Source organism: Leptopilina boulardi, unplaced genomic scaffold (genome assembly GCF_019393585.1).
Source record: "Leptopilina boulardi isolate dan_hultmark-lab unplaced genomic scaffold, ZJU_Lbou_2.1 LbouV2_351, whole genome shotgun sequence".
NCBI lineage: Eukaryota > Metazoa > Arthropoda > Insecta > Hymenoptera > Figitidae > Leptopilina > Leptopilina boulardi.
This window is the reverse complement of record NW_026137920.1, coordinates 93,712-105,859: the sequence shown is the minus strand read 5'-3', so window position 1 is coordinate 105,859 and position 12,148 is coordinate 93,712. Positions and strand designations below refer to the sequence as shown.

Below are 12,148 nucleotides of genomic sequence, written 5' to 3'. Positions count from 1 at the left end.
TCGTGAATTGAATTTTCGAATTTGGAATTTTAAAGAAACTTATTCCGAAATTTGGAAACACAATTATACAACTTTGGCAAAAATAAGAAAAAGAATTGTGAAAATTTGACACGTCATAAGATTACTATTCAAAAAAACACGTGAAATCAGAAAAGGCCAACTTCAAGTTAGGACAGAAGGACAGACCAAGCATTTTATTATTATATAATTTACCTAACCAAGCAGACGCAAACATTTGCAGCTGCTTGCTACGAAATTTCCCCTTCAAAACCTACATGGATAGTATGCGCAGAATTCGTAAATTCGTTCTATTAGCAGTGCACGAACTTAAACGACACGCCCACCGTGTGCACGCTTACCATGCCACTACTCACTGCGGTAAAGCGTGGAAGTTTCACCTCCTGGTTCTAGTCTTCTTGTCACGTATACATACTGTTAAATATTTTCTAATGGACCTGTACCGACAAAGAGGAGAATACAAGAATCAGCCCTCTCTCTCGGTTCGCGACTTCCAATGGCAGACAGCATTCGTGCTCATTATTACTTCGTGGTGGGAACTTTGGCGAGTGGGGTCAATTCATTCAACTAGACAACCCTGTTACTATTGACTTATTTCACATCATCTCTTAGTCTTGTTTTATATCAAATAAATTTTATTTTTCAGGTGCATTCACGTGTTGGCTTGAAAAGTAATAGTTTTTTATTTAATGAATTACAAAGTGAATTAAAATAAAAAATTATCTAAAAATGAGTTCAGCAATTACTGATGACAAAGATGTGGCACAGATGCAAATTCGTTTCATTACGAAACAAGAGAAGTAAGTTAAAACTGAATATTTTTTATTTTGTTAAGGTTATGTTTTTAAATCAAAATATTTTGTTTTAGTTAATATTTTATAAAAATCGTGAACATTTTTTTATTCTACATTAGGTAGACAATATTTTAGAAAAGAATTAGCTTTTACATATTTAAACACAGGGATAACAGCGCTTTTTTTACTTAAAAAAGGTTAAAAAGGTGAATTATTTTCCGGAAATAGGTGACAAAAATATGTTAAGAAACAAAATTAACATACAGAATAACGAATTTCTATCCTATTAAAATTTGTCTTATTGAAAGTCTCTATCGAATTAATTGAAAATTTAGTGAATTCAATCTCTTTTTATCGAATATTAATAAAATTTTCTAATGAATTCATCTCTTTTAAATAAACTTAACTGTGAAAAAAAAATTTTTTAATTTTTAATTACAATTTTATAAACAATTTATATTTTTTATACTTTCTATAGTATAAGGATTATAATGAAATTTTTTTGTAACATACCTTGGACTCTTGTCTTTATATTCCTGAAAAAAAATTTGTATTTCCAATTATGACCGAAGATTTAAAATTTTTTTGCGCCGTTCACCGCCTGCCAAAGTGATTTCAAATGAAAAAGAAGGTTTCAAAACAGTACAGAGCCTACAAATCTCAACCGATTTTTGAATTTTTTTTTAAATAATCTTTAATAAAATTTTATATTAGGGTCAGTTGGGGTAAATGGGGACAAGAGGTTTTGGAGCTTAATTTACAGTTTTAAAGGGAAGTTCAACGTCAATATTTTAACCTCAGATCACCTGCAAGAGGTTTTCAGTATTGCCAAGCTTTTATCTTGATAATTGGCAGCAAGATAAAAAAAGTTATCGCTCAATGCATAAAAACTTGAAAATCAAAGTCAAACAGTTTCAGTATTTTGTCGAGCATTTCAAAGAAAACAGACTTAAAAATCATACCAAATTTTTTTTCTCATTCCTTAGGACTCCCATAATAGAAATTCACTTGAATTTTTTATTTTTGTCAATTTGGTTAATAATGACAAGCTGTCCCCATTTACCCTGAGTTTTCAAATTTTTTGGGTAATTGGAGACAGCTTGTCATTATTAACCAAATTAACAAAAATCAAAAATTCAAGTGAATTTCTGTTATGGGAGTCATAAGGAATAAGAAAAAAATTTGGTATGATTTTTAAGTCTGTTTGTTTTCAAATGCAAGACAAAATACTGAATTGTAAAAAAAAAATTCAAATGGTTCAACTATTATATATCTACTACAAATTTTTTTCAAGTTTTTTCATCCCTTAATACAGTAATATACTTAAGGCAACTTTTTTCTTAAAACTTTCTTAGAAACTATGCTGTCCCCATTTACCCCAAATTTTATAAAATTTTCTAAATTTTGGGGTAAATGGGGACAGTCAGTTTCATGTGTTCAAAGCTTATCTAAATTTTTTTCTACTGCATAAAATTAGTCCTGGGAACGTAAATAACAACTTAAAAAAAATAAACCCGTAAATATTACCATTTAAAGGAAGAAACTTACGTAATTTGTGAAAAATAACGATTTTGTCCCCATTTACCCCAACTGATCCTATATATATTACTCTTATTTTCAATAAAGTAAGGAAATTTTTTGTTGTTAGGTATTTACTCCACAGGATCTCTGAATTGTAAAATGTTGATATAGACCCATTACTAAATTGTTACAAACAAATATAAACAAATTGTTAATTTCGGCAGTGACATTAATTAATTTAAATTAAACTGATTACTCGGGGGTTTTCAGGGCCGCTGAACATGAATTTAATGTCAGTTTTTCAAAATGCAAAATGGCAGATTCAATATGGCGAACTAATTTATAAAAATCGCTTATTTAAAAAATCTACAAATTTCGAAATTTATATTAAAGATAGGTATTACAAATTAGTTCACCATACACTGAAAAAAAATAATAATTGAACCAAGAAAATTTTACTTGGTTCAAGAAAATCGTAGGACTGAATATGGTCAAATCAATTATGCTACTGTTTCAAGAAAACCATTTACTTGGTGCAGTATATTTGAAAGAAGAACATATGTTCTTGACTTAAGAAAATATGGAATTCGATCAAAAAGTTAATCGACTTCTATGAGTAAAAAATTTTCTTGTTCAAAGAATATCTGTAGTCAAATCAATTATTGCATTTGATTCATTTAAATCTTTGTAATGTTGGTTCAAGTAAGTAAAGATTTAAATCAAAATATTATTTACATTGTCAGAAGAACGCATGTTTTTGGTCCAAGAAAATATGTAATTCGTCTAAGAAGTTAATTGACTTCTAAGATTTGTAAAATATATTAAGTCAAGATCATATATATTTATATTAACTCAAGAAAATATATTCTTGACTTGAGAAAACTTATGGAGTTCAACCAAAAGAATATTTTTCCAATACAAGTAAATATTTACTTGAATTACCCCCCCCCCCCCCTCCTACACCCCTTCCTCATCCCACATGTCTAATTCTTAAGTCAAATATTTTTATTTATTATTATTAACATTCATATTTTTTATTATTAAAACTTGATTTAACCAAACAATAATCATATAGGAATTAGGAGCTAAATTAGTGTTCTTCAATAGCACTAAATTGACTTTTTAAAAATGCACTCCCAAGCATCCCAACCAAGTAACTGATAGAAAACCAAACACAAAAACTACCCTCAAATAATTCAAACTTAATATTTTTAAAAAACAAACACATACACATTTAGAGTTCTTAAAAACCATTTAATTAGATGTTCAAAAATGATCCACCAATTTCAAAAACTACCCCTGAGTAGTTCAAACTCAATTTTTTCAAAAAAAAAGTACTAAAGAATTTGGGGCTCATACTAAATAACAACATACTAAATTGTATGTTGAAAATTGATCCACCAATTTTAAAAACTACCCATAATTAGTTCAAACACAATGTTTTACAAAAACAAGTGCTTATGAATTTAGGGCTAATTTAAGGCTCTTAAATAGAACTAAATAAATGTTCAAAAGTGATCCACTAATTTTAAAAACTATACATGAGTATTTCAAACTCAATTTTTTCATGAACAATTACTTAGGAATTTAGGGATAATTTATGGCTCTTTACGAGCACCGAATTGGATGTTCAAAAATGATCCACCAACTTCAAAAGCACCCCTGAGAAAATCAAAATCAATTTTTTCAAAATCAAGTAATTAGAAATTTAGGGCTAATTTAGGGTTCTTAAATAGCACTAAATTGGATGTTCAAAAATGATCCACCAATTTCAAAAACTACCCCTGAGTATACTTCAAACTCAGTTTTTACAAAAAACAAGTACTTTGGAATATAGGGCTAATTTAAGGCTCATTATTATAGCACTAAATTGCATTTTCAAAAACGATCCACCAACTTCAAAAACTTCGCCTCAGTAGTTCAAAAATTTTTTTTTACATTTTTATATCGAAAATAACGATTTTTAATAAACAAATTAATTTTTTTAAACTGTGGAACCTATTATCTTTACTTTTTTTTATTTTTACATACCTGAAAATAGTAAGAATATTTTGCAAAAAAAAATTTCGAGTAGTCATCCAAAAAGGGTAATCAGGTTATCAGTAAAACATTTTGCAAAGTATTTTAGTAGTATTTCCATGTATGTAAATATGTAAAAAGTAAAACAACGGGTCTAAAGTTAAAAAAAAGTAATTTGTTTATAAAAAAAATCGTTATTTTCTATAAAAAAATTCAAAAATAAATTTTTGAACTACTCAGGGGTAGTTTTTAGGATTGGTAGATCATTTTTAAACATCCAATACAGTGCTATTTACGAGCCATAAATAAGCAAGTAATTCTTAAGTGCTTATTTTAAAAAAAAATCATTTACACTTGCTAAGGTAGTGTTTTTGGCATAAAAGCATTTAAGAGTTTTAAATAAGCCCTAAATTTTGACACCTAAAAGACCTTCCTAAGAGTATTCCTTCGCTTTTTAGACAAACTTAGATATCTTAAAAATTACATTTTTGCAAATATTTGGCGAAATTATGCCGGCATTAAATTCGGCAATAGAGCATTGCGGAGCCTTAAAAAAGCCCTAAGTTTTGACTTAAAGTAGATCTTTCTGAGAGTGCACCTTCATTGTGTGGACAAGCCACCTTAATGTTAAGCTAGCTTGTCCACAAATTTTTTAAAGAAAATGCCGAGCATTAAATTCGTCATTAGGGCATTAAATTAGCATTATATTAGTCCTTAATTTTCAAATAGGTTTTATCCAGATCAGACAATGTGGACAAGCCAGGTTAACGGACCTCGCATTTTCTTGACTCAAGACTATATTAGAGTTGAATTAAATAAAAAATATTTTCAAGGAAACAAAAGAAAGATTTCATTCAAGATTATATTACTATTTCAACTAAAAAAATCAATTATTTCGTTTAATATAATATAATATTATTTCTAAAAATTGAATGTTCTTGAAAGAATATAATATGAAAATGCTTCAAGTATATTAAACACTTAGATTGATTAATGTTTAATTCAAACAATATATTTTTTAATCAAGTTGAAACAAGTATCTACTTCTATTAATCATTCCATTTTCTTGGATCAAGACTATGGGTGTTAGATAAAGTAAAAAGTTGTTTTGTAGGAAACAACAAAACGATTTGACCCAAGAAAATAAAATACTCAACGTAAATCACTTGACATGAGAAAATAATATTCTTGACTCAATTCTTTTTCTGTTCTTGACGCAAGTAAAACATTTCGCTTGAAACAGTAAGATATATTTACTTGTATGAAACTCATATTTTCTTATTTCAAGAACATTGCTCAATGCTCAAAATTACTTGACTCAAGAAAATAAATTTCTTCCAATAAGAAAATATCGTCTTGTTTCAAGTAAAGTACCTCAAGTAAATGCATTTACTTGATTCAATTAACTTTTTTTTCAGAGTATTGGATTCGACATTTTGCATTTTGAAAAACTGACATCGAATTCGTGTTCAGCGGCCCTGAAAACCCCCGAGTAATCAGTTTAATTTAAATTAATTAATGTCACTGCCGAAATTAACAATTTGTTTATAATATTTGTTTGGGATTTGTAGGCTCTAGACTGTTTTGAACCCTACTTTTTCATTTCAAACCACTTTGGCAAGCGGTACACGGCTCAAAAGAAAATTCAAAATCTCTGGTTATAATTGAAAATACAAATTTTTTTTCAGGAATATGAAGACAAGAGTCCAAGGTATGTTACATAAAATTTTCATTATAATCCTTGCTATAGAAAGTATAAAAAATACAAATTGTTTATAAAATTGTAATTAAAAATTAAAAATTTTTGAAATTTTTTTTTCACAGTTAAGTTTATTTAAAGAGTGGATATTTACCACATTTACTAAAGGAAATCATATTTTTTCATTAATGTTGTTGGTACTGAACTCAGAAAATCGTCGAGTTATTATTTATTTCACATAAATAAATTGAATCTTAAATTATTTCAATTTAGAGTTTATCTAAATTAGAATCAATTGATCTGTTTGATGTTTGTGTCCAGCACCTCAGCTTTCGATTTAAAAAAATCGTACCTATTATCGGTAGAGGTTAATTGTTAGATTAAATGTTAAAAAATGTCATGCCCTTGAAAAATTGGCACACGAACTTCGACAAACGGTGATTTTGCTCAATTGACTTTTCAAGACAATTTTTTTCAAACAGTTTTTTTTTATAAAAATTTTAAGTATTAAACATTATTAGAGGAGAGGGCCCCAAGATGGATATAGTTTTGATTTTGTGCTCTAGAATTCAAACGTTTTAGGATATTTAAAAATGGTGCATACCGTATGAAAGTACAATAAATAAGGTATCCTTTGGCCATAAAGAAAAAATTTTAATTTGCAAACAAACATTTTTTAAACAATTTTTTCAAATTGTTGTAAATTTCGATTTGAAAAAAAGTGTCCCCAAGATAGACCCCTATTCATAAAATGCATTAAAAAACGTGTAAAATAAAAATAAAATATCAAGTAAGGATTTTTAAACCAATTTTCTGTTTCTTTATTATATTTTTTAAAAGTTTTAACATTTTTTAAATGTTAAAATTTAAATAATATTGTAAGAAAATTAATTTCAACGAGAATAATTAAATTAAATTAATTTATTTAATTTATCCAATCTAATTTATTTATTTTATAATTTATTTAATAAGAGATTAGTTATTTTATAATTAATTAAAAGAAATTAACAGTAAATCCAGCTCTAAGCTGAATTGTTTGTCACAATTCGGACATTTGTACCAGGGTCTGCAGATTTTGGCGCACTTTAAGTGCACTTTTCTCTGACAGTTATGGCACACAATCATATTCTCTATTGATAACAACACAATTTCGAAGTAGAAAAAGAAAAAATTTCAATTATGAGGCTTAGAGCATTATTAAGAAACTGTAACATTGAAAATAAATAAAATTAAAAATTAATGTGTGATGTCCATCTTAGGGCCACCAGACTGTCCATCTTAGGAGCAATGACTCCATTTTTTTGGCGCAAATAAAAATTATTTACAAACACAGTGTCAACCGAATCATTTTAGAATACTATTATATGATAAATAAATGAGGTTATTACGATATGCACCTATTCGAAATTAAAAATATGGATAATTTTACCGACTAAAATAAAAACTATTACAAAACTTTTTAAAACGAAAAATCCACGTAATATGTGTTACAGGAAGAAAAATAATTCTTTCCGATCCGTGTTTATATAAAAAGCTTCATCTAAACAAACTAAATCAGTAAAAAAAAATCACGAGGCGATATTTATACTTATACGAAAATTTTATATCAAATGTCCATCTTAGGGCCCTCTCCCCTACATTTTTGTCCAAATATATGAAATTATATATATCTAAGTTAGATATAAAATTACCTTGATCAACTATTATTATTAATTTTTTTCAGGTATACTGTGCCAAATTATCCACTATCAGTTCCAACTACAGTTGTAGGAAGTGACTTAAATATTTTAGTAAACGAACTTTTAAAAGGTAATAACTTGAGTTATCTAAATTAACTAATTGAATAATATAATATTTTAATAAATTAAAGTATTGCTTCATCATGAAGGATGCATTGTAATACCGATATTTTTTGAACTCGATTTTTTTATGTATCTTTGTTTTTTGACCTCAGGACAAATAATGAGAGTACTTTGAGCCATATTAATAAAGATTAACTACACTGAAAGAAATTTCATAGGAAAAAATAACAAAATGCGTATTACATTTTAATATATTCTTTTAGAATTTAGGGAAAAGTGTACTTTTTATTAAAATTCAATATACTTTATATTAAAGTTCCAACTTAAAATCTTTTTTCAAATATTAATAATTATTGTAGAAAGAACGTAAAAAGATTACCAATATTTGAAAATATTATATTAAATTCTCATAGAGTTGTTGCATTATATGGAATGTAGCGTTCTAATATTTGTAAAACTTTATACGAAAAATTCAGAATGTCGGAAGAAAAGGGAAAAAAAGTGGAAACTCGGACGTTTCCGTTAATTCTCGGGAGGAAGAGGAGTGAGACTAGGAACAACACATTCACACTTACGATACAGGTTAATACACATACTAATGAACACGCACGTTCATTTCGCTTATACATAGACATTACACGATCGCAACGAAACCTACACTTACAATTCTACACGCATAACGATAAATTTCGCTGGGGGTCGGCATATATCGTTTTCTTATATACTAACTACTGAATATTTTTACCACTTGCGAGAAAGAAGTTTACTTATAATAACTTAATAATAAAAAATAGTTTACTAGTGCCAATGGTGTAATTTTATGGAGGTTACGCTGGGTTCATTTTTATTATTAATTGTTTATATAGATTTTTCTTTTTTTTCAAATTAAAAATTATGATTGTTATAAAAATTTTTATTGCAAATAAAAATTAAATAATTGTAAAGATGACATCAAAAAATAAAAATTAATAAAAATAATAATAAATTTAATAATTAATAATAAATTTATTATTATTAAATAACTTTAATAAAACATTTTTTATAAATTGAAAATAAATTTAAATTAAAAAGAATTTAAAACACTATAAACATTTGAAACACGTATGTTGACAGTTGATAGGTACGTTCTGCTGGTTAACAACACTTTCGAAAATCGGATCAAGTCGTAGAAGTTCGAGTAGGACACGAAGCCGCAAACAGACAGAACTTCGGTTAAATTCGTAGTCTCTCGGGAAAATCCGTGACTTTTAATATAAAGTTTTACAAAATGTGAAATAAGTATACGGATATATGTTATTTTTCTTACTATTTTGTGAAATTATTTATTATAATATTTCGTATTCTGTGAATTCATAAAGAAAATACTAATTTTTAAAATAAATATACTAATTCTTTTTTCTTAAAATAATAGTTACTCTTAAATTCATTATATATTTTCATAAAAACTGTAATAGTAATCAGTATAGGTGCACTTTTTCCCTAAATTGTAACATTTATATTAAACTCTAATATGAGTTTAATACTTAGTAGTATGAATTTTCTTTCAGTGTATCTATCTATTATGTTTTTGCATTTAAAAATTTTTGAAAAATCGTTTTTTGCTTATAACTTTAAAAAAATATTAGGACACCTATGAATATTTTTCTTTAATTTTGTAGAGTTTTTTAAGACGCATCTTTTGAGCCATTAGCGAACATTCTACTGTTATTCTATTCAAAGTTATTGAATTTTTAGGAATTAGAGAAAAACGTTTTTGCCTACAACTTAAAAAAAATATTGACACCAATAGATATTTATATCTACTTTTGTAGAGTTTTTTGAACAGCATCTTTTGATTTATTAGCAAATATCCTACTGTTAATTTATTCAGAGTTATTAACATTATGAAATTGAAAATTTTGAAAAACCAGCCTTTTTTTGCATTATTTGTTAAAAAATCTTTTTGTAACTTTAAAATTACTATGAACGATTTGGAAAATATCTAAAAATTCAATTGACCTATTATTGAACCTTTTATTATAAAATATTACGAAGTTATTGATGTTAAAAATCTATATCTGCAAACGCCCAAAAAATACAACTTAACATAATCTATATATATAATCTGATGTCTGTCTGTACATTGATTTAAACTTCAAAATTTTGACATAATTTGGATTTATGTACACTACCGCCGATAATTGTCGGTACGATTAACGTGCGAGGAGTGGAAATTCGGTGCGGACTTTAAAGCAATATATTTTAAGTTAGAAAAAAGTTGAAGGTTTCTCACTTAGATGGTTGGAAAGCTGATAAAATTCTGCTTCTCAATGTATACCAAGAAAATTTTTTTCTTTTTTTGCTTCCTCGTGGAGGAAGCTTTGTAGTCCTTTCGTTTATAAAACTTTTCAAAGTGGCGGAAACAAATTTTTTTTATTTATAGAAACATGTTATATGAGATGCAGATCAATTGTCCTTATGTATGTATGTGTGTATGTGGATCCCTTGTTTGTTTAGAAGATAACTTTAACAGGTTTTAATGGATTTAGATAAAATTTGGTAGGCTCATTTATCATATTAATATCTCAAATCTGACCAATGGATTTTAAAAAATACCCAAAAAAAAAATTTTTATCGTCTTTTTTCCAAAAAATTTTTTTTAATCGAAAAAATTTTTAAATAGAAAAATTTAAGGTTATATATAATAAAATTGTATTCCTTACATCAACACGAATCGATCGATATATATAAAGTATACATTTGAGGTAAATTTAAAGAATTAATGAAAGTTAAAAAATCAAAAATTCACATTTTGGCAATAAAATTTTGCTTTCTTCACGAGGAAGCAAATTTTTTTGCTGATCGTAAAGAGGAAGCAAAATGTTCATGTAATGAACATCTGAATTTACAACTTGTTTTGTATTTATAACACCGAAAAGATTTCCAGAAAAAATTATGGAATTTTCGTACTTACGTACTAATGTTTTTGACTTCCGGCATAATCTAGAAAAATGTATGGAAAAATTTGACAATTTTACAACATTATCTTTAAGATCTCAGCTTTAATTTGCATTTTTGAAACTTAAAAAATGTTTTGTGGTTCCTGAAATATCTTAAAAAAGGTCCGAGCATGTTTTCCTACAACTCAGCCGTCAATCATCACTTTTCGCCGCGCCTCGCTGCTGGGTTGTAAAAAAAACATTTTCGATCATTTTTTAACATATTTCACGAACCACAAAACATTTTTTAAGTATCAAAAAGGAAATTAAAGCTAAGAACTTAAAGATTGTGTTAAAATTTTGAAAACTTAAAAAATGTTTTGTTGTTTCTGAAATATATTAAAAAATGTTCGAGCATGTTTTTCTACAAGCCAGCAGCGAGGAGGCCAAAAGTGATGATGGACGGCTGAGTTGTAGAAAAACATGCTCGGACCTTTTTTTAACATATTTTAGGAACCACAAATCATTTTTTAAGTTTCAAAAATGCAAATTAAAGCTGAGATCTTAAAGATTATGTTGTAAAATTGTCAAATTTTTCCATACATTATTCTAGATTATGCCGGAAGTCAAAAACATTAGTACGTAAGTACAAAAATTGCATAATTTTTTCTTGAAATCTTTTCGGTGTTATAAATACAAAAAAAAGAAAAAAATTTTCTTGATATACATTCAGAAGCAGAATTTTATCATCTTTCCAACCATCTAAGTGAGAAACCTTTAACTTTTTTCTAACTTAAAATATCTTGCTTTAAAGTCCGCACCGAATTTCAGGTCTGTTAAGCTGGCACCACAAGTTTGATATTTTTAAATATCTGCTGTGTGAGAATTTAGGGCTCCATTAGGGCTAATTACCGCTCAAAATGAAAAATTGACCGCTCTTTATTTTTTTTAAAAAAAGGCGGTTGGTGCTACCTTAACGTTAAGCTGGCACCAACCGCTTAAAAAACCAAATAAAAAACGAGATATTTAAAAATCCACCCTGACATAATTTAGGGCTTATTTAGGGTTTTCAAATGTAAGTAGAAAGAAATTAAAAAAAAATTTCTAAATCGAAAAAAAATTTTCATTAGGGTTCCGTACCCGAAGGGGGAATCCTATTAATGAGACTAGTGAAGCAAGGTATGTTTCCCCCCCCCCCTTAGCGGCCACACGAATTTATCTAGAGGACTGAAATTTGGTACACATATGTATTTTGGCGTGTAGATTAAAGGGAAAATATAGCGAATCTCACAGGAATTGATTATCCTAGCATTGTCAAGGAAAAACCATGAATTTTTACGAAAAATCCCTAAAAATGACTATGTACTAGCTAAGAGT

At 27.5% G+C, this 12,148-nt stretch overlaps 1 protein-coding gene across 1 annotated transcript in view; it reads left to right on the top strand.

Annotated features, from left to right (window-relative positions):
• Positions 1–590: 590 nt before the first annotated feature.
• LOC127286190 (ribosome biogenesis protein WDR12 homolog) overlaps positions 591–12,148 on the top strand; it is a 47,862-nt gene continuing 36,304 nt past the window's right edge. The window contains exons 1-2 of the mRNA XM_051312541.1: positions 591–818; positions 7,775–7,860. Coding sequence (XP_051168498.1) covers positions 748–818; positions 7,775–7,860 — 157 coding nt within the window. The 5' untranslated portion in view covers positions 591–747. The remainder of the gene's footprint in view (positions 819–7,774; positions 7,861–12,148) is intronic.